The 27,993-nt window shown below is 44.6% G+C and overlaps 2 protein-coding genes and 1 long non-coding RNA gene across 7 annotated transcripts in view; 2 read left to right on the plus strand and 1 right to left on the minus strand.

The window, feature by feature from the left end:
• Positions 1–7,009, minus strand: fam83d (family with sequence similarity 83 member D). The gene is made up of 4 exons (XM_028003391.1): positions 6,494–7,009; positions 2,342–2,509; positions 2,117–2,241; positions 1–1,189 (listed from the first exon to the last, which is right to left on the minus strand). Exons 1-4 carry the CDS (start codon positions 6,974–6,976, stop codon positions 343–345), a joined length of 1,623 nt encoding a protein of 540 aa, XP_027859192.1. The 5' UTR covers positions 6,977–7,009; the 3' UTR covers positions 1–342.
• The window catches only part of zhx3a (zinc fingers and homeoboxes 3a), a 23,491-nt gene continuing 2,417 nt past the window's right edge, over positions 6,920–27,993 (plus strand). The window contains exons 1-2 of one of the 5 annotated variants that reach the window (XM_028003387.1): positions 6,920–7,015; positions 24,463–27,319. In XM_028003387.1, coding sequence (XP_027859188.1) covers positions 24,654–27,319 — 2,666 coding nt within the window. In that variant the 5' untranslated portion in view covers positions 6,920–7,015; positions 24,463–24,653. The other 4 variants (XM_028003385.1, XM_028003389.1, XM_028003388.1 and 1 more) reach the window with 4 other exon arrangements.
• The window catches only part of LOC114135805 (uncharacterized), a 21,589-nt gene continuing 4,375 nt past the window's right edge, over positions 10,780–27,993 (plus strand). Inside the window, exons 1-2 of the long non-coding RNA XR_003593661.1 lie at positions 10,780–10,795; positions 21,015–21,020. This is a non-coding gene — a long non-coding RNA (uncharacterized LOC114135805). The remainder of the gene's footprint in view (positions 10,796–21,014; positions 21,021–27,993) is intronic.

Consider the following 27,993-nt stretch of genomic DNA (forward strand, 5'->3'; position numbering starts at 1 on the left):
CGTGGAAAATTGCCGACTTTTATTTTTCGAGGCACGGTGAGAGCCAGCTGCTCTCCAGAACGATCTTTGGAAGTAGTTACAGCAGCACAAGGCACATTTGAATAGCTAAAACAGTGCTTCCGTCTGTTTTTCGCTCGTTGTACAGCAGGCTTGACTCACGTCTTAGAAACTGTTCTCATTCTGCCGCCCTTGGTTGAAAATTTCTGGCATAATTTAATGGTAATTTACAACCCAACACCTAAAAAATATAGAGAAATCTTCAGGAAAAAAATGTCAACTAAGAGTTAAAACAAAGAAAATATCTATAATAACATTTTGACAAAAAGGTTGGGGACAGCTGAGCTAGTGCACACATCTGGCTCTTGGCCACGTGCCCATGCCCCCACTTTCGGCAGGCGGTCCGGGATTTGTGTCTTTGTGGATCCTCTGCCTGCTGCCGCCAGCGACTCCGATGCCCTGAGTCACGTTGGTGACGTCCACCAGCTCTCGCCTCTCGGTCAGGGAGGTCACGATGTGTTCCAGTTTGGAGCGGATGGCTGAGTAGTGGCTCCGCCGCTCTTTGGACAGCTCATGAAGGGCGTCCTTTAGAGAAGTGTCTGGATCTGCGTGGGGTGCTGGGACTTGCCTGGGGGATCTGTCCTGTCGCGATGTTTTGGCTACGGTAGTCGGGCTGAGGTGCCGAGCGTCGGTCTGTGTGTCGCCGTCTGTCACCGAACGGCTGGTCTGGGTCGAGACGTGGCGGGAGGCGGCAGCGGGGCTCGCTGCGTCTTTCTCTGCATGCCGCTCTGCGGGAGGACGATCATTTGCGGTAGCAGCCAAGACCTCTTCCTGAAAGAGCTTCTGCTCCATCGTGCCCCCCTCTATGGTGGAGGAGTTGGACACCGGGCTGGTTTGACCAGTACTCAGAGAGGAAGGCTCGCGTAACGTCTGGGGTTTACGGCTGGGGGTGCTGGTCAGGTGAACCGGCTCGGCGGGCTTCTCTCTGCTCACGAGAGGCGAGCAGGCGGCTGAGTGTTTGATGCTGAGGTGCTCAAAGACGCCGCTGCCTCGGACGCTCTGAGGCCCGCGGGCGCTGATGGGCTGGGACTGGGCGTAGAGGATGCGGAACTCCTCGTCGAACTTCTCTGTTATCTGACCCGAGAGCTCGATCAGGTTGCTGCTGTTCAGTTTGCCGTCAGTCCAGTTGAACCTGGAAACAGGAAGAGGATTCATCAGGTTGCACGTTTGAATACAGGAAGACACAAATACTTGAATCCAACAATCGATGGTGGGCACCACCAACTAGAAAGTTAGCTGCGCTAACGCTAAAACACTACCCCAAAACGGTATTTAACAGAAGCTAACATTAAGCGATACACCAACATTGTATTTAGCTGACACACCAAAACTGCATTTAGCTCCTGCACTGTATTTAGCAGGAGCTAAATGCAGTGCTACACCAACACAGTATTTAGTGGTAGCTAACACTAAAGTTACACACCAGCATAGCATTTAGGGCAAGCTAACGCTCAAACTCTACATCAACAGTCTTTTCAGAAGCTAATGCTGAAGTGACACACTATCATGGTATCTAGTGGACGCTAACGCTTAAGTGCTAAACAAACACGGTTTTTAGCAGGAGCTGAAGTGCTAATTTCTATTCAAATATTTCTGCCCTTGAAAGACTACAGCCCTCTATCACCAATTTAATTTTCACATTTAACATGTTTTATAATGCCCTTAGATATTGTATGTAGCTTATATCTTTTTCTCTGTTGTCCGTGTTTTATTTAGTTTCTTTGCGTTTCATGTGTGAAATAAAGTCACAGTGAAAAGAGCGTGAACGTAAACGTCTAACAACTTGAAGAATTCCTCACAGTCGATAACCAAAACTGCAACAAAGATGTCGAACTTTATTGAACTGGAAGTTTGGAAATTAATGCCTCAAAATTTATCAGGAAATATGAATTTAGGGGAAGTCAAGTGTGCTAAACATTTTTAAAGTTAGCTAACGCCCTAGACAAAAAATTAGCTCTGCTATTATTGCTTTAGCAAAATACTTTTTACAATAATACCCTCCTTTGTGTTGCTGTATCACATAACATACAGTCAGGTTTGTGGTCCAACGGCACCGTACCTGTATGAACCCGTGGCCACTCTGTTCCCATCGATCAGCATAAAACGCTCATGAACTTTCCCGGTGATCCTGGCTCCAGACCTCATGTAGTAAGTCGTGCCAGCGACGGTTCGCACTCTCATTTGCTGCAAAGGACCGAGAGCAAATTGTTTGGCTGTGATGCTCATCTGCTGCTCATGTTGTGCCCATAAAGGCACGGCCAGCTGAACCGACGCAACCACATACCCGCAGGTCATCCAGGCGAACGCCGACGTTCCTGCACATCCTCAGGAAAGCGGGAGCGCATGACTGGTCGAGCAGGATGTAGACGGGCACCCTGCGGTGGGAGCACGCCTCCTGGAGATCCCTAAAGATATCCAGGTCCGTGAGGGAGTCCGTCACTATGGCGATCACCTGCAGTGGAAACAAGAAAAGAAAAGAAAAAAGTCAAATAAAAAATTCACAGAGGTAATATAATAAAATTCCTGTTCGGGCCGCCGCTCGCAAGATCTAGCACATGATTGTGTTTTCATTATTATCAAACACAAGGCCTCATTCAAGCAGGCCTGCGGAGCCCTGTCACACACTCGCGCTGTGATTTGTGTGCACGCACGCACGCTCATGAGCTTTCTATTGACTGTGGTCCGTTGCCATGGAGATCGCCCGTGATGCTTGGTCAGCAAACAAATGAATCTTGTACAGAAGAAATGTAGGTGCGCTGGTGAGCTTTCCTCTTTCTTCCTGTGGATTTTTTTTTTTTTTTGGGCCGCTGAGATTCGTCTTTTTCACACCGACGAATGGAATTTCGCATGCCGCGGTAAAGGTTGCGTGTCGAGGATTAGACATGGGTGTATCTTCGATTCGAGGCTTCAAACTGGTGTTATTCACACGCAGCTTGTCAAGAGAGCTCCCACAACCCCGTCCCGTTTTTCTTTTGGGGAGACGAATCTCAGCGGCCCCGGATGGGGGTCTGCCGTGTGCGGATGCTTTTAAGAGGCAGAGATGAAGGCTGCTGCTTTGAGCACACCAGTAAACACAGCGGCGATACAGTGAGTGGCTTCCATATACTTACAGAGGCGCTTCACACTGAGCTGTTTAACATCACAAAGGAACAAAAGGGCCTCGTCGTACAGGAAGGTTCCTACACATTTTTACTTTCAAATCCCTGTGCGGCAATTAAAAATTGGGACAAACAGAATGAATAAATGCTTAAGGATGACAATTTGTTCATTTAATGGTGTATTTATTTCATCATTTGTGTGTTTACTCATGCCACGGCCTTTACTGGTTTGCTGTTTGAATGTAGCTTTTGTGCTTGCTATAGAATAAAAAGGTAAAACATTATATTCCCACACTCAAATTACTAGAGTTGTCTTCTTTTGTTGTCATTTGGAAATATAAACACAAACGTTTACTCTGAATTTTTGGCTTGTGTGTCTACAGTGGTCAGGATTGACACACGGAGAGTCAAGAAAAACGGTAGGATGGTGACAGACAGAAATATCGGCCTGAAATCAACCCAGATTTTCTTCAAACTGGGCGTTTGGCCGATACTTGGTGGAGCCGATCTGATTCGCCTCAGCCAAGATCTTCACAATCAGACACTGTCAACGCTAAACTTTTCATTTATACTCGAAAGCAGCTTTGTACTGTTCGGCGCAATTCAACAAAATAAGATGCAACATTATGACACCTGACCGTGTCAGTTATAAAAGCCAAAACAAACAAAAATCGGTCTGGATGGGTGATCGGCTAGAAAAATGCAATCGGTGCACTGGGTTTGAAGGAGACTAATTGATGACTCCGAGGCAATTTAAAATGTGAACGTGACCATATTTTCCTCATGTTTGCACTTGTTTCTCTAACGTCGCCGATTCTCACACAAAAATACAAACGTTCAACGTTCTTTTTAAAACAATAATTATTATTATTTTTAAAAAGCCACAACACTGGTTCTCCACTCGCTCTGCCTGCAGCTGATGCCAAATATGTTGACTTTTCTCCACATCTGTGCCATCTCTGCTCGTTTCATCTGTTTAACTTTTATTGCCTTGTGGGATTTAATGGACCGTCGGAACTGCAGTTTAGGGTCTGCTTAAGCTCAACGAAACTGCCAAAAATAATCATGAGACCTTAATGCCTGAGGCTGTTCAAAAAGCTTTTCTGTTCGTCCAACACAAAAACTGAGACGCCTACCTTCAAAACATCACAACAAGAGCCTTAGACAAGGCGCTCCAAACTCGCTTCGTCAACGCAGTATTTTTAAGTTTGTCAAAATAACTCGCAGGATCATGAATTTCAGCACTTTTTTCAATATATTTCACCACGTTCTTACAAAAACATGATGATACAACGGTCCTAATTTATATCAGTTAATGTTATAGTCTGATTATGGAATGACTACAAATTTTATTTCTCAATAGTGCTCCACAATACCATCAATTTGCAACATCAGTGTGCACGATATTACCAGGGCAATGTAGAGGTGAGTCATATGGACTTAAAGTTTTATCAGTACCACAACAGTATTTTTGCAGTACTATTGTGATAACGATAATAGTGACAATAAGAACTATTTATTACATATTTATTAGGTAACTATGCAACTGTGACTGTGTGTCACAGCAATTATAACCCCACAAACATAAATAATGCTCTTGAAAAAACATCCCCCTTTGTAATACACACTTTAGGACACCAATCACATAAAGAAGTGTGATTTGCGTCACTAAGCTTTACACGGTAACTGTATTTTCAAATTTATTGCAGTTTTTAATGCCTTCATTGGACAAACGGTGGACAAATTTGTAGAACTAGCAAACCCGACAATAAGAACAGTTTGTTTTTGAGGGGCGGGGGGTTCGAAACATCATCAAATGGATTTTATCGTGACAAAGAAAATTCAAAAATTCTTGTGACAAAAAATTCATCGCGATAAATGATAAACGGTACGATAAAAAGGCCACACCTGGAACAAACGAATTCAGAAATCAAGAATTCACACTTTCCGTACCGGCCACGTCTGTTTGACGGAGTCTCAGTGCTCCAGATGTCCACATCTGGCACCAAGGAAAGGTGGACTTGTCACAACTAATTTCGCTGTCAATGTGATATCGCACCAACAGTTTGTGTGAGCCGACAAACCGCCCGAGTAGATTTTGGAGCATCTGCTTGCACTTCCATGTGAAACGGATCTCATTGATCCCTGCAATGAGTCTCAAAAATTAGCCGCATTCTCCTTTGGCTCTGCCAGGAGAGAGGGCGGACTGACTGGCCCTGCCCACAAGGTCATGTCTGCACATGGCTGGTTAACAATAGCCACCCCACTGTTGCCAACTTAGCAACAGTGGGGTGGGGTATTGTTGCTAAGTAACAACAGTAGTTACTGTACTGTAAGTACTTACGGTTTAGCAACTTTCAGAAAAAAGAAGAAAAAAAACAACAGAAAAAAGGCCTCAGCAGGTCAGGCTTTTTAAAGATCGATGTTCAGCCAGAAAACTATAATCGGTGCAAGTTACTGATTTTGTCATTGCATGATTTTCTACCGCTACGTAACCTTACTTTTAAAGATTTGATATTACGGTGGTAAAGGAGCTGGAGAAATGTAAAGGATATTAAGCCGGTGCACTAGATGGAGGGAAGTTTAGGAAAAAGTCTGGAAATGCATACACTTTCCCTGCTCCACTGTCATTCTCCGTGTTCGTCCTCACCTTGGAGAATACCTCAACTCCACGCTTTTCCAGGAAAACAGCTACCGAAACACACACACACACACACACAGCCCCTGCCTTAAAGGTGCGAGTCAAAGACAAAATGTGTGTTTGGAGCTTCCTGGTGAAGCAGGGAGCTCAATGTGTCCTGCAGGTGAGCAAAGCAAGTGGAGGCACATCTGGCACGCAGGTCCCACACGGGCCTGAGGTGCTTTTCCGCCTGCAAGATCCCTGTAAACTGGAAAGTCTCTGTACACAACCAGAGTTTAGACTGACCACAGGTCCCATTTCAAACTGTTTGTTTGTTTGTATTTTATCTTTTGAGATAGTACAAGCATTTTGGCCTGAGATCACTGCTGATTGAAAAAGCTAAAGCTGAATTTGTAAGAATCAGACATGTGTCTGACTCCATGGAGACAATCTGGAGTGTATTTCCAGGAAGGGCCAAAGAGGATTTAGGAATTTCCCTGGAATGTATGTCAAGAGAAAGGTCTGCTTGATTACATGTTACACAACACTGCATAATAATAAGCCTCTTACAGTATAAAAACACAAAAACAAAGTATTCTGCAGCCCTCAGAGTGACAGAGCAATATATAAAAAAGTACTGGCACTAGCTGAAAATTCAGGACTTCCAGTAAAGTGTGTTTTCAGTTAGAGAATATATTATTTTTATTGGGATTTTTACCTCTTTTGCACTTTTGATCATCCGCCTCGCAGCCTCTTTGCAGGCGTAAATAGTCTCTCCATAGCTGGGCTGGAAGTGAGCCACGGCCCGCGTCACTCCCCGGTAGGAGCCCGCGGTGAAGGCGGGCCATCCGATCTCCAGCAGCGGCGGCTCCACGTCGGACACCTCGGGGAAGTAAGTGACCGAGGAGCAGTCCAACGAGCTGCCGAGCGAATGCTCCAGCTCCTCCCCGTGAACCGACACGCACTGCGGCGGCGGCACGGCGGCGCTCCGGATCCGCTGGATCTCATTGTCCGACAGAAAGTTGGGAATCCTCTCCCTCCTTAGGAAATCCAGAAAGTTCTCGACCCCGCCGGAGAGCAACTCCTCCAGAGCCAGCCGGTGCGTCTCGTTGTAGACTTCCTGCAGGTTGACAAGGTCGGCCGCGGCGGGTCTTTGACTCAGCCTCAGCGGGGAGTCGTCCAACGTCTGCGACAGAGCCATGGCTGGGACTTCTTCCCTCCGTCAACGGCAGCAGCACAGGTAACGTTCTCACCTCCGGGAAGGAGGAGAAATTCGTATTTTGTCTCTTCCCTCCGTTGCTACCCGTCCAGCCCGCGCATTGGCTGGTGGACGCTGGTCCAACCTGAATGGCGGCTCCGGGCTCGTCTACTCGGGGTGTCAATCTGAGCTGCGGCGGCTCTCATTGGCTCGTTTGGAGGAAAACAAAACCTCCTGTACGGCCCCTCGCGCTCTGCTGTGGTCCGGTTACAGACCAGAGATCAGAACAGGCCCGAGACCTCTCACTCTGACGGCTTTTCCTGTCAGTGACAGAAGAAACCACGTCCCCGCGTGTTCTCGCATGGTTGACTCTGAACTTGAACTCCAAGCTACAAAGAGGTTTAACTAGCACACAGTTTTTTATTTGAAAGACTAAAGACGAAGCCATTTTTAATTCAACATGTGACAACATTTAACGTTTTTGAGTCATCACGATGTTTATCCTGTAAAATGACGTGGGGAAAAAAGCATTAAAATGAATAGCATAGTAACTTGTTTCAATGGTTAAATGGACAGGTTATAGGATTATTCACGACAGAAAAACATTTAATTCAGATTGCTTATTTAAACAAATAAGTACATGATACAATACTATTATTAAAAATAGTGAGGCAGTAATTTTTCTTACAAAACTACAGCATCCTGGCTTTTTTTTTTTTACATCTGTCTAAATTATTTGTTTTGATTTTTATACAGACCAGCAAAAATATAGGACAAATACCTCTTATAGTTAGCATTTGTTTTCAAGTGTTTATTTTGTAGAACATTGTGTTCTGCTGGCTGCTCAACACTCTGGAAATTACAAACAGCTGAAATTTTCTGATTTGAATGCCAGGGAAACTGTGCCAGAGCCTTCTTTCACCCAGCTGACCAGCAGCAACAGGTGGGGGAGGGGCAGTGATCTCCTACACACTTATTTTGCACACAGCTGGAGAAAAAAAAACCCCCAACTAATTATTAACATAAAATAATAATGCAAAACACAAAACATATTAGTTCAGTGCTATTTTAAAAATAATGGTACAGTGTTGGTGTCACCCTGAAGGCCTGAATGTTGACATATACATAAAAAAAAAAAAAAAAAAATCATCTTCATGATTTAGAAAATACCTCCAGCTTGGGTTTTTGTCCTGGCTTTTTGCTGAGGCTTTTTGGTTTATTTACAAGTAAACAACTAATGTCATCAGTACAGACAGGTCAAACACACATACTGCTGTACAGAAATAAAACAACCAAATTAAATTGACAGATTCATATTCAGTTGTCCAATTTGATCCTGTTTATAGTACAATTCAATCACACGCAATTTAGAACATCAAATGTTAAGAAAAAATGACGCATCTCGACAGTCCAGGCGTCGTCTTTCCTGAACGACTTCACAAATCACATCATTTGCACAAAAAAATATCTCAAGTGTTACAAATTGAGGAGAATTTCAATATGAAGTTAAGAGAAGAGCACTAAGGTCAACCTCGAGGCCATTAAGGTTTTGTTATGTGTGTGTGTTTTTTTAAACAATACATAAAAGACAAGCTTTTTCAGGAAACACAACATACATTTAACTGAGCTATAAATGAACAATGAGCTAAAGATGTTCCCCTTCAAACAGAATAACACCATCTACTGAGAAGTATATCAAATGAGACAAAAAAGTAAAAGAAGTTAAAAATAAATTTAGAGTTGCAGCACAGTGGAATATAAGGTCGTATACTCAAGGCTTTGACTGCACGTTAAAAGGCTAATATGTTTTAGAGAAGCTCTGATTGCAGCTTCCAAGAACTGCCAGGGAAGCTAACAGTCTTGGATTCATTGAAGAAAGCCTCAGTTCAACCCAAACCATGCAGTACGTTGTGTATCACATGTGGGGAGGAAAAAAGTGGAAGTTTGTTGGATGAAACAGGACAGCGTCTTTTCAAAGATCTAAAATCTGTCAGAGTATCTCAACAGGCTTGTCCTTTCGATGAAAAATGAACATCTAAGTGTTCATTTGGTTCAGGTGGGTTTTATTTCTCAATGGAAATTTGAGAGTTGTATTTAGTTTGACAGAAAAAAAAATAGCAGTGATCAGCTTAAAGTTTAAACTGAGTATTAAAGTAAAAATGAAAACAGACTTCAACACCGTCCTTGCAGTCCTCCAGCTTCACACGCCACACCTTTAGGAAATGCAAATATCATTTTAATCCTAATCTTAGGCAGAGTCGTGGCACACTAGAGTCCTTGTGCTAGCTAGGTCGTGTTCTTCTGCAATCCTGCTAGCCAGAGTGTTTTTGCCTTAATGGCGGGTGATTCATCTGTCTCATAGATAATTCATCTTTTCCCCCCCCAACCCTCTTCCTGACTGTATACAGCTACAGGCAACTTCTGAATCCGGTAAGGACATAATGGAAAGGCAGAGTAAATCCATTTTTGTGATACTGGAGGCGTGTAGGACTATTGGTCCCATGTGTTCTTCTGCTCAGAGTATATTTCTGCCTGCATGCATGGAGGGCCTACCAGAGCAGCCCACCCACTTGTTACACACACACACGATCCTTATATAGATCTACACATTTATAAACGTGTGTGCCAAAACTTCAGGGCCTTCTGAACGTTATTGCCACGTTATTCTGTGATGCTGTCACCATTTTCTGTGAAACTATTTAGTTTAATCCCGTTTTCACCGTCTATTTTCGTGCCATACATTAATTCCAGCTCGTTCCGGTGTGTTTGGGGCCCGCGCGCTCCTCTCTCTATACGCGCTTTTACGCACAGAAAAAAAAAGGGCCATCAGGGTCACGAAGGGCCGCAGCCGCGCAAATCATATTTTACAATCATATCAGTACAGCAGCTCTAATTTGATTCAAAGGGAAATTATCCTCCTGCGTTTAAAAACACACACACACACGGATAGCGTAGGCTACGGTTACGGCGCATCTGCACAAATTTGCTCTCAAATAATTACGCGCGTGTGTAAAAATGTCCATTTGAGCCGGTGGGCTGAGAGGCATGTGCTTTAAATGACAGCTCCCACAACGGCGATACACAGCACACACAGCCCATTAAGGCTTTTTTTCTTCTTCTTCTTCTTCTTCCTCCTCCTCCTTCTAATAAGACACGCATCTAATGGAACACGCATGTTACTTAATTAATGAGATTTTTGGAAGGGGAAGCCTTCGGGGCAAATTAATTTAGATCAGATTCCTAATTTAAACAATAAATCCATCAGCACCGCTTCACGAGCTATAAGAATAAACAAAAATGTGCAGAGGGTATCAGTGTACCCTCCATTTTTTTTCTGTTTTTTTTTTTTTTTGGTACAAGCACTCACTCACTCACTCACTCACTCACACACACGCCCACACACACACACATGCATATATCCCCATCCCATCCCCGCCCCTCTCCAAAATTTTAGATGAAAGGGCTTTTGGATTTTGGATGACGCTCCGCGTCACGTGTTCATAGGAAATACACTCGCTATAATTTTTTGGAGCTCCCTCGTCCTGCGCCGCCGACCATAGTTGTTTTTGCCGTCCTCGTACAGTGGAGCTGACGGCTTTGGGAAGGTAGCGCAATGTAACATACCTTGCTGTGGTCACCGACGGGTTCACGCTAGTTCACTGGGTTCACTTAAGGGGAGCAGCCGCCCCCTCTTTCCCCCTTTTTTATATATATATATCATACATATATATATATATAAAAAAAACAACAACAAAAAAAAACTCGACTTCTTCTTCTCAAAGCGAAACGAGCGGAGCCAAAATAATTCATTTATGTATTAATGTCGGATTCCATCTTTCCCACTGCCGCCGCCGCCGCTGAGGTAAGGACTCAACCACTCTCCCGCAGCCCCACGGACGCATACACACACACACACACACACACACACACACACACACGCACACACACCCACACGCACACACACACGCCTCGGTATATCCCCGCGGTGCGGTTTCCAAAGTTGTTTACTGAATATATATGTCGCCGTTGAATATTGGATTTTGAGCTCGCGCCGCGGTGAAGGCAGCACATATCAAGTCGCCAATGTATAAAATGGCGACAGTAGGTGGAGGAAGGGGGAGTGGAGGATTTTTTGGGACTATAAGGTTATACGGAGCGCCGTCGGCAGGGTCGGCTCCGAGGCGGTGTGTGTGTTGCCCCACACAACCCGTGCGAGCGGAGTGAAAGGGGTTAATTCGGCAGTTTGTTATAGTTGGGCTCCAGCAGCGGGATCTCACCCCCCGTTCTGCCTCTCTATACTATGTGGCGTATCTGCTTATTTTATTGCACAACGCGCCGTGTTTCTCCACTGCACTTCTTTAGTTGTGAAAGACTTTTGAACACAGCGCGTGTCCAACTACATGTTCAAATCGTTTTTCTTTTCACTCTTTATTACTTTCTCCCTCCCGGCGCAAGGTAGGCCATTATATGTGGATTAATTTTTTTTTCTTTTTTTAATTCCCGTCTCTTCCTCCTACCAACATGTGCTGCTACCATACGCGCATATACACAGGGCCGGTCCAAGGTTATCTGAGGCCCTAAACCAGCGGGCGGGTCACGTGAGTAACTGAGGTTATTGTTGATGATCTGATCATTTACGTAAGCCAGTTATTCCCAAAACATGTTAATATGTTCGAATATGATTTTTACCTATTACATAACATTATCATATCAAAATGTGTATAAGAAAAAAAATACCTCAACAACTTGTATTTCATAAAAAAAATATTAATGTTTCCAACAATCTCTTATCTTTCATTTATAGAGTACTATTATCTATTACATATACTTATTGTTTTCAGTAAATGTCTATCCAACAAGCTGATTAGCATGTAAATATCTATTCATGACAAAGGAAATAGGGTTCCAGCCATCCTTTGCTATTATAATAATACATACACTGACCTTGTAGTGATGAGTTATAGACACAGATGTCAAGATTCTGATTCTATCTCTTTTTTAATAAGAGCCAACAATGATGCTCACCCATGCTAATGTTGCTACGCTAAACAGAGACTCGACAGGATCCCCGCTTATCAAGATGACAATTCATACGTGTTTAACATGAGATTTTTTATTGACAAAAGTGAGACAATTTGGAACAGCTAATGGGCTGGGTTTGGCCAACAGGCAGTGAAAGAAAAGCTGACCTCTAGCTTATTGTACAGCGGTGGTTCTTGGATGTAAAGCTGCTTGATGTAAAGTTTCCCTGAATAAATTATCAATGCACAATAACTCAATAACTAATCATAGGCAATCTGTGTTCAGTGTAAAATTGTCCAGGTTTTGTTGGTCTAAGTATTGAGGGTTTGTATCTACAGGTGAGCTAATGCACTTCATATTGCTTTAAAAGAATCAGTTGAAAGTTGAGATCTTCAGTAATGTTAGCCACCAACTGCATCTGTCCATATTTACAAACTGCATGGCAGAAGGGGGTGGATATTAATACTTTTTATTGAAGTACCCGTGCTGCCTCCCCATAACTCAAGGGCGCTCTGGGCAAAACGCCACTGCCGTCAGGGTTCTTACAGATTCTGTGAGGAGAGGTGAAGTTTTTGTTTTGTTCAGGCGCAACCGTAAGGAACAAAGACTCATTAAACTAGGATTCTGTTGATGTGACTTTAAAATGATGGTTTTCCTCAGCGTTCGTACAGTTTGTACATTTTTAAGCCAACAGGGTGCCTAAGCAGTCACAAAGTTCTCTTGCACCTCAGGTTGTAAATCAGGGACCTGCAGATATTTTGCAAACTGAAGATTACCACCGAGGCATTGGATTCGCAAATATGAGTGGCTGTAGGTCACATTCTATGTCTGTACATAAATATTGACAGAGCTTTGAGTGCCATGTGTCTCCCTGTGCCTTTAGGGTGCTGACTAATGTGCCATTTGTGAATTTTGTGGGACCGAAGTCCACAGCTCAGGACACAACCCAAAACTATCCAAGCAGACGAGCGTGAATGAGTGGTCTTTTTTTTTTTTTTTGGAAAACATTTTAATCACTCAACAGTGTAATCTTATTTATATATGTGTGTGTGTGTATATTATGTAGATCAGATATTGTGAAGCTCTTCTCTCTGCTGTGAAAGTAGGCGTTTTTGGACTCCAGCTGTGGCGGGCCGCAGTCCGTTCTCTAGCGGGCGGTTTCTACCCTCCGATTGTTAATTTGCAGGAGTGCACGATGTCCAGCAAAACAAAGAGAAATGAGCTCTGGCTGTGCCGCTCCGGCAGACCGTGCGTGCTGAGCTCGGCCCGGTAAGCTCAGTGTGTGCGTAGGGTTTTTTACTCTCTCTTTTTTTTTTTTCACTCCGGTAGGGCGCTTACACTGGGGGAATGTCAATTCCCTTTTGTGGATCCCTGGGAACAGTCTTCCATCTCCCTTCTCGGAACTGCTCTAATGAGGCCAGGCATATTGCTTTTCATCCCGCACTCCTTGCAATTAGGCACAGCTCATAGTTTTCGTTATGGCCCCGGCTGAGTGTTTGTATACAGACACACAGAACGCAGCGGGCCAAGAGTGCCCATTTCCCCCATGAACGACATGCCACCGCTCATATTCCGGGAATAATGCACTTCTCGGGATCGGCTGTGTTCCGACTTCTAAAGGCAACAGACGGTATGTTTTTGTCTGCCTTCCACGGCTCAAAATGAATCCCATGCCAGAGAATACAGAGGAGAGGGTCATATGGTCATGATTTGCAGATTTAGCCGACATGCAGTGTATAACATTCCTCGAGTTCAGAGGAGGGAGAGAGAGAGAGAGAAAAAAAACCCTACAGTCTAATGCCAACCGGATCTTCAAACTGTTTTGACATAAACCGATCTTTTGCAGAAAATTCTCCAAACGACAACACAGAGTCCCCATTTTTTCCCTTCCTGAAAGGACGGCGGTCCTCACAGGTTCACTTCTATTTGGGTCTTTCATCCCTCTCAGAGTTGCTTTTGTCGCCGGACCAATGCCGTATCGAAGCCCAGCCCGCTCCAAGAGCCCCACTAAACCAGCATGTTTGCATAGTTCCAACCAAAAGAAATGTTTGTGCTCTGAAAAAAAAAGCCTTGAGGCTATAGTGGGTGGTGAAGGGGTGGGGGCGTTGGAAGAGCCCCTGCCTCTTTTCTCTGTCCCATGCAGGAAAGGTTCAGTCAGCAGGAGCTGGCATTTGCCAGGCTGTGGTGGTTTTGAAGAGGCTGTAATGTCAGCCATTTTAAGATGGACACTACAATGGGCGCTGTGCCGCCATCTTTCCTTCTTTTCGCCTTAATTTCTCCCCTTTTACAAGCGTCTGTAGTCTCAGCTACGCAGCGGAGGAAGTTATTCATTAAAAGCGATGTAAAAGGAGGCGTGAGTCAGATGGCGAGGGCTCCATCAGACGCCAGATCGGAGGGTGGCAAGGTATGCACCGTATCGCCTCAGCCCGCAAGGCCTTCACGATGGCTTCACAGGACGAAAAACCCCCAGATAGGGGGGGATCATTTGTAGCTTGTTCAGCTGTGATATTCCTCCCATCAGGCCCCGTCAACCGGAGCAACACAGGTGCGGGGGGAGGCGGTCGCGGGCCTTGACCAAAGCTGAACCTCGCGCCTTGTGTGGACTTTTCAAACCCAGCCGGCGGGGCGTTGGGATTAGGTCTGCCCCGCTCCGGATGCAGTCCAAGGAATTCACCATGCGTGTGGGCGTGTGTGTGTGTTTGTGTCTTGCTGTTTTGGTGGGTGTGGACAGGCGACTGTGTTGTGTGTGGCGTGGTGGGCAAGGGGAAGAGTGGAGTTGCCATGGCGATGTTAACACATGAGTGGCATCACCAACCAGTCTCCCAGTGGACGAGGCTGCAGTTATGGAGGTAAAGGGGTGGGGTGGGGTGTGTGTGTGTGTGTTGGAGAGGAGAAGCACGAAGCTGGCCGACAACACCTGCGTCTCAGACATTCAGACATCACTACGAACACAAACACGCCCATCTGAAGGAAAGAAAACAAGCAGACCACACGCCAACTCCCCATTCCCCTCACTGCCCAGGGTCTTCATCTGGGCGCTTAGTGGGGACCTGTAGGAGCGCCGCGCTAATGACTCCCATGACTATATATCGCTTTTCTGCACACGTACACCGCCATTCGTGCTCAGAGTGTAAAACACGCCTGTCCATCTTCTCCCAAACACCCCCCCCACCTCGAACCGGCGCGTACTGGACAACTGACCAGCCCGAACTCGCAGGAAACACCGGAACAATCGCAGACGGTCCAGTCAGCCATCTTGAGCCTCCCGGCGCTGGATCACGTTCCTCCGTATAAATGAGGCACCATTGTTCCCAGTCCCCCTCTCTGTGGAAGACCGTCGTTTTCCTCTGTCCCTGGCTTATATTTGGGTGTCCAGCTGATCCATTCACATGACATTAATCTCTCTAATGGATGTTTGGCAGAAACGTTTTTTGCTAAACAGACTTTTTTTTTTTGATCATTCAAATGTCTGACAGACGTCCCCCCCCACCCTCTTCCTCTCCCTCCATGTTTTCTCCACTTTTTTTTTAAGGACACTCAAGACAGCCGCAGATCACTGTCAGAGCAAATTACACACAAAACAAATGTCATAAGCTTGAGGATTTCTGCTTTTATTTTAGCGTTTTGGGGGGTTTTTGTTCTCGTTTTTTTGTGCATGTGTGTGTGTTCTCGTCCCTCTGAGGCTGTCACGCCGTGACGCTCTTTACCAGCTCCTCACTTCTGAGAGCGAAGATTTGGAGAGCCGTGCAGGTGCTAAATGGTGCGGAGGTGAGGAGGGAGTGTGTGCCTACGCAGGGTGTCAGCGGGGAGATATATTGAAACGGCACAGCCTGTCATCATCCTCATCATCATCAGTCATCCTCTCACTTCACACCCAAACGTCTGAGTTTCGACTTCCTTTGTCCTTTCCTCTCCTCCAGCCTTCATGTGACAGGACGACAAAATAAACGCAGGTCCGCGTTTGCCCGACGTCAGCCGTAGGTGACCCAGCGATCTGGGAGTGTCTGAATCGGTGGACTGTTTTGAATTAAATTTTAGTGTCTAGCAGCCACTTTGCAGCCTCGCTCCTCTTTTCCACTGGTAGCGACTTGCTGTGGATTGCGAATGGGATTCTTTATTTATTTTTTTACTGTTGTAATATTGTAATTACTGCAGCAGTTTATGAGGGGAGGAGAGGGAATACACTCTGGTTTCTGTTAATTGAATTGCTCGACTAGGAACAACACGCTCCAGTATACAAAGCCTTGCCAATGTATTCACACCGCTCGAATTTTTTCACATTTTGTGACTTTAATGCCAGAAACCTCTGTATTTTTATTTGAATTTTGTGTGACAGGCCAGCAGTAAGGACAAGGAAAATGTTACACAGCTTTCTTTTTTTTTTTTTTACTAACAAAAGTGTGGTGTGCATTTGTCTTAAGCCCCTTTTTACCAACTCCCCTAAATAAAATCCAGTGCAACCAACTTCCTTTTAGTCACCTATTTAAAGGTGCCCTGATATATTGTCCAGCTGATAAATTGGCCCCAGTTTCCTTAATTTTGGTAGATCGGAAATCTTACAATACATATGAGAAACCACCTATTTTTTCCTCCAAATTTATCCACTAATCATATCTACCTCCGTAAAGGTCTGAAAATCAGCCACCGTTCCCTTCTGGTCTGCCGTGAGAGAGGTTTGACTGACAGATCCGCCCACCAGGTCACGTTGTTAACAACAGTGACCGGTCACCCAGCTGTTTGCAGATAAAAAAATTAATAAATTAGTATTTGAATTCAGGCTTTTTAAAGATCGTTGATCGGCCAGAAAACTGCAATCGGTGCACCTCTACGCCTAATTGTTAAATTCTGTTACGCTGTGTGCAATTTAATCTCAGAATAAATCCAGCTGTTCTATGAAGGCCTCAGAGGTTTATTAGAGAACATTAATGCATAAAAAGCATCACAAAGAACAAGGAACACAACAACAAACAGTCAGGGATAAAGTTCTAGAGAAGCTTAAAGCAGGCTCAGGCTGTAAAACAATACTCCAAGCTTTGCATACCTCACAGAGCACTGATCAATCCATCATCCAAAATGGAAAGAGTATGACGTAATTGCATCTCCACCCACACATAAATTTTCCACCTAAACTGATGGGTTAGAGAACGAGAGGATTTATAGAAGCAGCCAAGAGGTTCATGGTAACTGGAGGAGCTGCAGAAGATCCATACCTCAAGCTAAAGATTGAAAGGAAGAGATAAGTTATTGCCGCACACTGTGAAGGATGGTGGTCTGGTCAGAAGAGACTACTGATGTATTCACACCAGCACTGTTTAGTTTGCTCTAGTTCAGAAAGTCCCGTTCGCTTGGAGAGATATGAATGCGCATTTGAACCCTGAGGCGGACCTAAAATCAAATTCTGGCCTGCCTAAAAACCTTAGGCTCGGTTCGATAAAGCGAATTTAGGTGCATATGTGGTTGCAAGTGGACCAGAGACCGCACCAAAAGCAGGAAGTGAACTATAGTGCATGGAATTCTGGGTAAATACAACCAAAACAAATGTGTGACTTTAGCACTAGTGGGAGAAATAGCTCGTGGTTTTTTACCAGAGACAACAGAGAACTTCTAAACTGCTAAAATACAAATAAACTCGATTTTTGTTCACATTTTGAGAAGAAGGAAGTTGCGCTCGATGTCTTCTAAGGTATTCCTGTCGTTTCATTCAGTGGTTCTCGGTGTAGCCCACCACAGACGAGGAGGGGAGCAAGTTTTTCGGTTGGCTTGGATAATTTGACCCAGTGCAGTACCAGCTGAACATGTAACAAATGTTGTAATTTTGGTCCCCAGTTGAACTTTAGAAAACTTTATGCTCTACAAGGAAAATACTATGCATAGAAGAAAATCAACTCCCTAAATACACTATGGTTAAAAAAAAAAAATGGTGGTGGCAGCATCTTTCAATGGGAGATTCTTTTCTTAAATGGGAAACATGGGGCTCGTCAGTGTTGAAGGGGAGATGAATGAATCCAAATAAAGGATAATCCAAGAAAAACTGTTCTAGGCTGTAAAAGACTTGGAACTGGGGATTAGCTTCTCCTTCCAACAGGACTACAACCCTAAACACACAGCCGGAAATACGTTGGGATGGTTTACATTGCAGCATTCATCTTTTAGTATGCCACAGTCAAAAGGCCAGACCTAAACTCAATTGAGGTTCATGTGGCGAAACTTTGAAATCATTATCCACAGTTGCTCTCCATCCAGTCTGACTGGGATTGGGCGCATTTGCAAAGAAGACCAGACAAAACAAAATCTGTTGTCTAGATATGCAAAGCTGGTAGGGACATACAAAAGACTCGCAGCTGTAATCGCGGCCTAAGGTGGTTCTACAAACTATTAACTTAGGGTGCGTGAATACAAATGTACGCCATTTTGGAACCATAAATCATTTCCTTCCCACTTCAAAATAATTCACTACTAATCTATAAATAAAGTATATTAAAGTTTATGGTTGTAATTTGGCAAAACGTGAAAAGGTCGAAGAGTATGAATATTTTAAGCAAACTGTACAAGGACAGATTATGCAATTACATACTAATTAGATTTAAGTATTATATTAGGGTTATTATAACAGCACACCTGGAGGGGAGCTGTGTTGTAAACCTTAAATCCAGCGGAACGTGTAAAACCCCATCAGAATTTAAACCTAGCTTAATCCCATTTGTTTTGAAAGGCTTGTTTTGGGAAAGAAAAGAAAGAAGAAAAAAAAAGCTGAATGGTTCAAACACGGTTTTTTAGTCCAGCGCGCGGCAGCCTCGGCGCTCGCTCCGCGCGTGGGCGTTCAGGAAAAAGCCCGTCTGAGAGCTGTGCCACTTCTCGCTCACTTCAGATGCTGCTACTGCTGCGTGGCTCCTCCGGTCTGCTGAGATGAAAAGAGTTTCCTCCCTCTGTGCCACAGAGCCAGTGCCAGCGCGGGGACATGCGACACACCGGGGACGGCCGTCGGCTGAGCTGTCGTCTACCCAGCGAGCTGAAACACAAGGCCGGGCCTTTCAGGAGCATCCATTCAGCGGCTCCCTGTCCGGACGGCCCTTGTTGTCTGATCGCACGTCTCGCCCGCTACATAAAGCAGCCCATTCTTTTCATAGGTGACCTGATTCTTTATGTAACCTTGCTCAACTTTGGGTTTGTTTTGGGCCTTTTTTTTCTTCCCCTCCAATTCATTCAGGAAGTGAAGTGGAGTGAAGACAAGCGCCTGTACAAGGCCAGTCTGGAATGATTCCCTCTCCTCTGTGGATTACTTATTCTTTATCGCTAAGATCTCCAGAGAAAGATGTTTTTCCTCAAAACTATAGTATTGGTTAGCAATCGCTATTTGCTATTTTATGCTTTGCTTATGAGAGTTATCTACATTTCAATTACCTTAAAACTTTCTCAAAGGAAGCGCTCAGGACTAGGGGAGCACCAGTTTAAGTTTTTTGGCTGGTAACCGCTTTTTAACCCTCCAGCTTTCTTAGTATGACGCACAGGAGGAGCGCGGGGAAGCGAGCGGTTCTCCCATCAGACCGTCAGTTCCCGTAACCCTACAAAAAACAAAAAAACTCATAAAAGCGAACGAGGGGTCCAACTGACCCCATCTCTTAAGACTGCGGGAGGGCTGAAAAGCCTGAGCTGCTGAGTCAGATTCTGACGGACGCCAGCTTTTTTCCCTGAGAAGTTGCTGAACAACACAGTGACGATGTTGGGAACAGTGGGGTGACTGTTGTTAGCCACACACGATGAGAAATGCGACCTGGTGGGCGGGTCCTCTCCCACCAGTACAGTGGCTGATTTTCAGACGTTTACAGAGGTAGAGAAGATCGGTGCATAAATTTGGTTCGAAACTCTTGGCCAAGCACCCTGTTTAGGACGCTGTTAAAAACAGCATTTCCTCTCTGTGGTGAGACGCTCCAAGCCTTTGGAATGGAAATGCCTCCTTGTCATCACCCTAATCCTTAGCCGTCAGATTCAAAGTCAGGATTCTGGTCACTTCAAAACAGTCATATTACTCCCACCTAGAAGAAACATGTTCATTTCATTAAACCTATGAAACATTGTGGTGTTTATGGTGTCGTGTTACCTGAACGACACCATTACGTCAGACATCTCTAAACGAAGCCAGCACCGATGCTGCGGCTGCATTTCTATGCCATAGCACCACGTCTAAGGCAGATAGTTGTTGCGTAAAAGCTGACCCGTAAATCTCTCGCTCAGCGTAGCAATCCCGGCGACTTCCATGTCCTCAGCAGGGGTCAATTGAGCGTGCCAGCAGGGACTACCACAACCTCTCTGATGGGCAAAACATACAGCGCTCGCCCGCACTGGGATGCAACGAACCGGGATTACTGCATAAGATGCTGCTGACCTAGTTTTGGTGTTTTTTTTTTTTCTTTTCATTTCTTGTTTTTTTTTAACGTGAGGAATGATTAAAAACAAAAGAGGTAGTTATGAGGATGACGTCACAGTGGTAACGTGGTGTACCTGTGGGCAGTCGTTTGAGGGTTTAGCTTTGGAACAGGTTCATCTTTTATTTAAAATGTAACCAGCCACAGTGAATACACAACTTAATGGCTGCGAAAGTGCTCCGCCGCGGCGTGCACAAACAATAAGTAGGATAAATATAACGAAAACGGCTGGAAGTGCGTGGAGTGACCTTTGCGTCCCAGAATGCCGGAGTGGTTTTGGCGGGTCAGGACGGTGGAAAGCCAACCGTGGGGGAAGTGACGGGACGAGGCCGGTCTGCAGCGGCGTGTCACACTCCGATGTGTCTCCAGACTCTGAAACGAGGACGGGAGTGATGCACTGTGGCAGTGTGAGAGTGCAAGTGTGTGTCAGGAGTTCAAGCAGAGGGCACGGGCTGCAGGGGCCTGCCTCCAACTTGATACTTTTTCCCCCCTCATTTGATCGTCACGTTTTAGTGCTTGGAGATAGAAGCAAAAAGGAATATAAATTTAATTCAGTGTTTCCTGTCAGTTTGAGAACGGAGAATGAGAAGTGAGAGTGAAAAGTCGGATTTGTGTGCGTTTTGATGTCCTGCATTCTTACACGTGTGACCTTTCTGCCGCCTAAACAAAGTATCAGAAAGATTGTATCTTTTTCACAACACTGCGTCTCCTCACATTCCAGACGCATTTAATCTCCATGTTGACTCTCCGGTCAAAGCCGTCAAATAAACGGCGGTAAAATGATTACCGACAAAGTAAATAACATTGAAACACATTTGTTTTTCAAGAGAAGAGACATATTAATGTTGCAGAATGGGACTATTTGTATTTTTCCACAAAACAAATAGCTCTAATAGGGAGAGCTCAGTTTCCTGCAAGTAAATGGATGAATAAGCAATTCATCATAACCATGTAAACAAATAAGGCGGGGGAGCTGAAGGAAGGATGGTATGAGATGTTGGAACAAAGAGCCGAAGTAAATAAACTATTACCCAGTTACCTCTTTATTGGGTACATCTGTCTAGTACCAGGTGGAAACCCGTTTTGCTTCCTGGTCCAAACTGACGTGACGGCATCATGTCTCCTCTTCCGCTTCACTCCAAACCGTCTCTACTGGACTGAAATCTGGTGACCAGTTTGAGCTGATCTGAGCTTTGTGACATGATGCAACCAGAGGGTTGTCACACTGTGGTCACGAAGGCCTGGACATGGCCGGCAGAAATACTCTGGTGGGGTTTAAGCAATGCTCCGTTGTTATTAACACGACCAAAGTGTCAAGAAAAATATCCCCGCACTATTAAACCACCACCAGTGTAGCAGTGGTAAAGTCAGAGGTCTGGTTGTTCTTTTCTCCAAGGTGTGTAAATAATATTGGTAAATATCGGCTATAATGGCAATATTAATACTGGATATCCATATCTGTCCAAGATGGAAATAAATATTGTTCGTAATAGCCCAGTTTTATGGGACCGGTTCCAAAGTGCTAGAATGACTAATACTGGCCGAAACTGCTGTTAGTATTAATATATATATATATATATATATATATAATATGTTTATAATAATTTTATATAGATCACTTTTAACTGAATAGAAAACTCTTTAACATTTCAGCAATAAAAAGTCTACTTAAAACTGCGGAGCAGCTTTTTGCTTCTTTCCACTGGGATTTAGTGAATTTATATTTAGTGATGAGCTCCGAGTCTTTGAGGTTGGAAGACCTCTTTCCCATAACCCTAATTTTGGCTTCTTCCTCAGATTTTCTGATATTATTATTATTACTTTCAGCAGAAGAAACGAGTTGGTAAAATTAATTTTACATAAACCTGGCAGTGTGATAACTTTTTTTGTCCTGCCAGGCTCGATCGGGTCAGGAGGATGTGACAGATTTTAATCTTTTTCTCTTTGACACAAACAATGCACACCACGCTGTCTTAAAATGGCACCTAGACTCACAATGAGAAGGAATTCCTTTTTTGGCAGGTATGAAACCTGTGTGCATATTTTGCATATTTGAGGCTGCAGAAACAAGGCGAAACAGTTGGTGAGGTTAGATACTTTTGGCACCTGATGTGGAGAGAAGTGATTGGATCACACTCGATGGGTGTGAAAATCCCCTGGGCCTGCTCCAGCTAACAGGCACTCACTGACATTAACGCTTTCCTTAGCTGAACGTGCTCGTCACGGGACAACATAACCCTCCCTAAACGCAACACGTTTCGGAATTAGCAGGAAGCTTGGCTAAAAATAATTTGGGAGGTCATGCCTCATTACAAACTAGAAGAGTCGATCCTACTGCAGCACGAGGGAAGAAAAATAAAACATCACCAACTGTCATTTCTGGCCGTGGTCAATTATTGCAATCTGTCTTTTGAAATCATAAAAAGTGACATCTACACAGAAGTCTGTAAATCCAAGCAAAGCACAGAACAAACTGACAGGCGGCGCTGATTAAGGAAGTGTGTGTGTGTCTGTGTGTCACAGCGAAAATCCTCACTTTTTCTTTTTTCTTTTGTTTTGACCAAAAGCCTTTGTCTGTTTTGATTTTCTTTCTCCCATAAGTAGGTAATTAGACCAATCTAATTTTAGTGTACGAATAAACTGGTGCATAAACTACAGTAGAAGGAGAAGAAGAAAAAAAAAATGTGGTGAGCGAGAGTCACATGACCTTCCCTCTTCAAGAATCATTAACTGTGACCTTCATATCTGATGAAATGTAAAAATGTTGTCATAAGGAAAAAGGCCTGCACACTTTTACCTTGGTGCTTTAACTGCTGATACTGCCAGCTCCTTTCACGCTTTATATTTCCACCCACACCTATTAACCCTGAGTGGGGATGCTCATTTTCTCTGCATTCTGCTCACCGTCTCGTATATTTTATGGTTTTTATGCCGACATGCAAGCTATTAACCTCCCGATCACCTACATATAGTGACAACTGTACCGTGCATAATTTACAGATTGAATGATTAAGTTCCCATTTCAGATTTCACACCTCGGTTTTCTGTACCCTGAGGATGCCTAAAGGTTGGAGTCAAGAGGATGTGGGGTCAAGTTTGAGTTAACTTTGCTGACTTTTTTTTTTAATGCATGGGAATCACAACAGATTGATTACTAACACATCATCGTCAAGGTTTTTAGACAAAACAATCTTGTAGTTAAGATTTAAGACAAATTCAACATTTGCTAATGTGTTATGGAAACATTGAAAATGACCCTATAGATTGCAGTAACTATGCCAGGCCTGTAGGTGGTGATACAATGGAATAACTGAAATAAACAAAGATGGTTTCAGGTAAAGATTGCAGTCTGAATATCAGATGTATTTTTTATAGATTTTATTTTCATTTACTTCCTTTAAATTTAGTACTTCTATGAAGTGCACCTGTCAGTCCTGCAGAGAAATATCTCCACATGATGCTGCCTCCCCCATGCTTCACACTAGGGTTTGTGTTCTTCGGTTTGCAACATTTACGGCCAAACACATCGGTTTCTATTTCTTCAGATCACAAGACTCGTCTCCAGAAATTGAGGTTTTTGTCCCTAAGTGCATCTGCTAACTATAATATGTCTTTTTATACTTTTTTGCTGGTTCAAGTAGCATTTTCAGAAAGTAGTTTTGCGTTTGTTCTGGGGTTGATTCAAACGTTTTTACCCAATGTCTGTCCTGAATGAAATGACTGGGCATGCTATGGGACCGTGTGTTTGAGTGTTGCCTTCAAATACATTCCCAGGAAAAATTTAGTCTGATTTAATGACAGACTGTGAGGAAAAAAATTGTTTTTATAGTGTGTCTATATTTGCTTTCAACTATATTTAGAAATATATAAAATACAGCAGTTGCAGAACTTATTTTTTCCATTAAGTACAAAAAATACCTTCAAGGCTCCAGTCCTGGCTAGCTCTTCTTAAACTTGATAATGACCATTTCTGTTTTTCTAACTCTTACACTGAAGATGTGCTGAAAAATTCATGTTTGCTTCTTTTGTTCTCGTTTCTTCCAGGTTCCACCAGAGCTGTTAAACTTGTCCATGAGACAGGAATCCAAAATTGGTAGAAGGCATGAAGCAACACTGTGATATCTCTGTGGCTGGTCCATGACACCAAACCCCACTCAAACCCTTTCACTATTCACCTACCCTCTGCTCTCATCACGCCGGACTACCACTCACTCACATTTACACCAAGCTGCGATATGGCCAGCAAGAGGAAATCCACTGTGCCCTGCATGATACCATCCAAATCCAAACATGCACGTGAGGAAATTGTTCTGGGCTCGCTACCAGAACTCCTACCAACAATCCCAGAAGACAGCATTCTCAGCATCTCCGGAGAGGAGTCGGCCCACTTTTCTCACAGCTCCTCCAAATCCAAAAGCAGCAGCGAAACGCAGAAAGGAGGTACTTACAGCTGTGTCACTTGCCGATTCGAGTCCAGAGATCTAAATTACTTTTTGGATCACATGCATAACTGCCACTTAGACTTCAGAGCCCAGCCCACCTTCTACTGCCTGAACTGTGGGGTGTCGGTCGTCCGCTTCGAGGCTCTTGCGCTGCACAACGCTAACGCCCACCCCAAGATTATGGAGGGCTTGGTTACCGCCTCCCTCAGTGTCAACAAGAGGGATGGAGTAACAACTGTAGAGCAAAGCCTCTTTACAGACAGTGGAGAAGACTACAAAGAATCTGGGATCTCCCTCACTAAAACACCAATCGCAAAGATGATAAAAGCCAAGGGGGAGCACAAAAAGATTGTTGTATCTCACACTGTGGAGGTACGGAAGATAGACACTGGAAAGGATGCAGACCCTAGCCTGCTGAATAATGTGCCTGAACTCCAAAACGGGGCTCTCAGTACGTCTGGGACCCCAGCTATGCCGAGGACCACTGTCACTCATGTGATTAAGACAGTGTCCAACCAAGTCTTTCACCAGCACACTCCCCCTCTTTATTCCCCCACTTCCTCTGACGCGAATAAAGATCTTCCAAAGGTGATGATCCCTCTCAGCAGCATCCCCACCTACGATGCCGCCATGGACACCAGCAGTTTTCTCAAGACATCGTTTGGCAAATTTCCCTACCCGACCAAAGCCGAGCTCTGCTACCTGACGGTGGTTTCGGAGTTTCCAGAAGAACAAATCAAGCTATGGTTTACTGCCCAAAGGCTTAAACAGGGCATCAGCTGGTCTCCTGAAGAGATCGAGGAGGCCAGGAGGAAGATGTTCAATACTGTTTTCCAAGGAGGAGCACCCCAGAAGCAACCCGTGACAGCACAACAGGTCAATCACATCGTAACTCACCACACTGTCACTGGCCTTCCAGGCTCAAAAGGACCAAACTTTCAGATGGCCAAAGTTCCATATGGAGGTATAAAACCAAGGCCCGTCGGAGTCATAACGACGCAGGCCAACTTGTCAACCAAGCCACATGTGACAAGAGTCTCGTATTCTTCTCCAGTTGCCCCACCAAAGTTTCCATGTACTGCCGGAACAACACATGAGCCTACTAAGAGTACTGAACTCACTGTGGACCAAGAGAAGAGCAATGGGCTGGATGAGGCTGGAAGCAGCGGTTGTGTCAATAGCACCAGCAGCAGTCGAAGCAGCAGCTGTTCCAGCATTACTAATGGTGTTGAGAGCAGAAAATCAGTAAACGACAACAGCAACCCAACTGACACTACCAACAGCGTTGCCGCCTGCTCCACAAACACTAGCAATAACAGCGAGCACTGCGTTGCTGACACAAACAGCGAACCAAGCACCAAGTGCAGCAGTTTACCAACTGGATCAGAGGGTTCGAACAGCGCCACGAGTCAAGTGATCATCGACAACACCAGCAAATCAAAAACAAACTGTAACAATCATCACAGCAGCTTCATTGTCTGTGATCCAGATGGGGCTCATGCTGACAGAGCTGACGATGAAAACAACAGCCACGTTCACAAGACCAACAGCAGCAGTATTAGTGGTGAAAACTGCAGTTCCACCTGTGATGACAGCATTCAAAACAAGAACAATGCCAGCAAACCCCCAACTGAAAGCACCAGCACTACTGTCATTACAACAAGCAACTCATCTATTATAGATGAGGGTGGATGCAACAAAGACTTTCCCATGAAAGGCATGTCAATCTTACAGAAGCTCATTAAGGAGGAGGACCTAATTATCGGCGAGAGGGCACAGAAAGAGCTCAGAGTTGACCCCATTAAGATCAATTTTAAAAGGCTGAAGATGAATGAACCACAGACCACATCCGACACTGTTCATCAAGAACCCAAATGTGACATTGAGGTGTCAGCCTGCCACACGTCTTTCTCGCCACCCTGGGGCAACAAGACCCCGCAGCAGCTGCAAATCCTCCGGCAGGCTTTCTCTAACACTCGTTGGCCCAGCAGCCTTCAGTACGAAGAGTTAAGCATTCAGACAGGCCTTCCTAAGTCAGAGGTAGTCCGCTGGTTCAGCGACAGTCGCTACAGCCACAAAAATGGGCAGCTGAAGTGGTTGGAGATTTATCAACGGCCTCCAGCGGAGTCAGATGACGCAAGGAGCTACGGAGACATTGAGGCCGAGTCACAGAAAGACCCTTCACCGGCCAAGAAGAAACTCATTGAGCAAGAAACGATCAAGCACCCGGAAGTGAAAGCAGGGCTGGACTTGGGGCAGCGGCTTATGTGGCAGGATTCATATGAGCCGCTGCTCGCTCTGACAGGATCCGAGACTGGTGGCAGGAAGCACGACAAACCTGAGGAGTCAGGTCAGACAGCAGTCCTGCAGGATCCATGGTCAGAAGGAGGCGATGAGCAGCAGCAGCCCACAGCGAGTCATTCACTGATCGAACAGCAGGCCGACACCAACCAGGCCAGGTAGAACAACACATTCACAGTTTACAGATGCTAAATCCGCTGTTCCCACCCAATTTTTCAGGTACATATCCACCAGGGAGACAACTAGCAAAAACAAATCAGAACTAATATGAATCTGAACAGCTTACAATATATTTTTAGATAGTAACAGAAAGCATTTATTGTCACCCTGAAGTAATGCTTTGCCATATACTAATAAATCAGCCCCAATTTCCTTAATCTTGGACCTGTGATCAGGCGATACTTGCATGTTCAGCCGATCGTATTCACTGATCCACTGTCCTCTTTTGCTCTGCTGTGAGAGAAAGCTGACTGACAGACCCACCCATCAGGTCATGTCTGCATGTTTGCTGTTGAGAGCAGTCACCCCACTGTTGTCAATTCAGTGACTTTCTGGCCTTAGTTAGAAACATTTGAGACAAAAAAAAAAAAAAAATCAGTATTGGCAGGTCAGGTTGAACATTGGTAATAGGCAGTCGGCCGGAAAACTGCAGTCGGTGCACCGTTATTTGCCATACCAGTTGGAAGCTTTAAAAACCAAAAAAAGATGCTGACTTATTGCACATCAGCATGATGTTCTTGGCAGAACTTCAGCCTTCTATGGCACCCAAAAGCACTATTGTGAAACTGGCCAGAGATTTGAAGTGGGCGTGGTTACCACCCTCACAAATGAG

The sequence above is a fragment of the Xiphophorus couchianus genome, chromosome 20 (assembly GCF_001444195.1).
Source record: "Xiphophorus couchianus chromosome 20, X_couchianus-1.0, whole genome shotgun sequence".
Lineage (NCBI taxonomy): Eukaryota > Metazoa > Chordata > Actinopteri > Cyprinodontiformes > Poeciliidae > Xiphophorus > Xiphophorus couchianus.

Excerpts from the sequence above, each read along its gene's own strand:
- fam83d (XM_028003391.1), bottom strand. The coding sequence starts at position 6,976 with ATGGCTCTGTCGCAGACGTTGGACGACTCCCCGCTGAGGCTGAGTCAA. Across the intron at positions 2,510-6,493 it reads TGATCAAAAGTGCAAAAGAG|GTGATCGCCATAGTGACGGA; the intron begins GTAAAAATCCCA and ends TTTCCACTGCAG. Across the intron at positions 2,242-2,341 it reads TTCGCCTGGATGACCTGCGG|CAAATGAGAGTGCGAACCGT; the intron begins GTATGTGGTTGC and ends GGTCCTTTGCAG.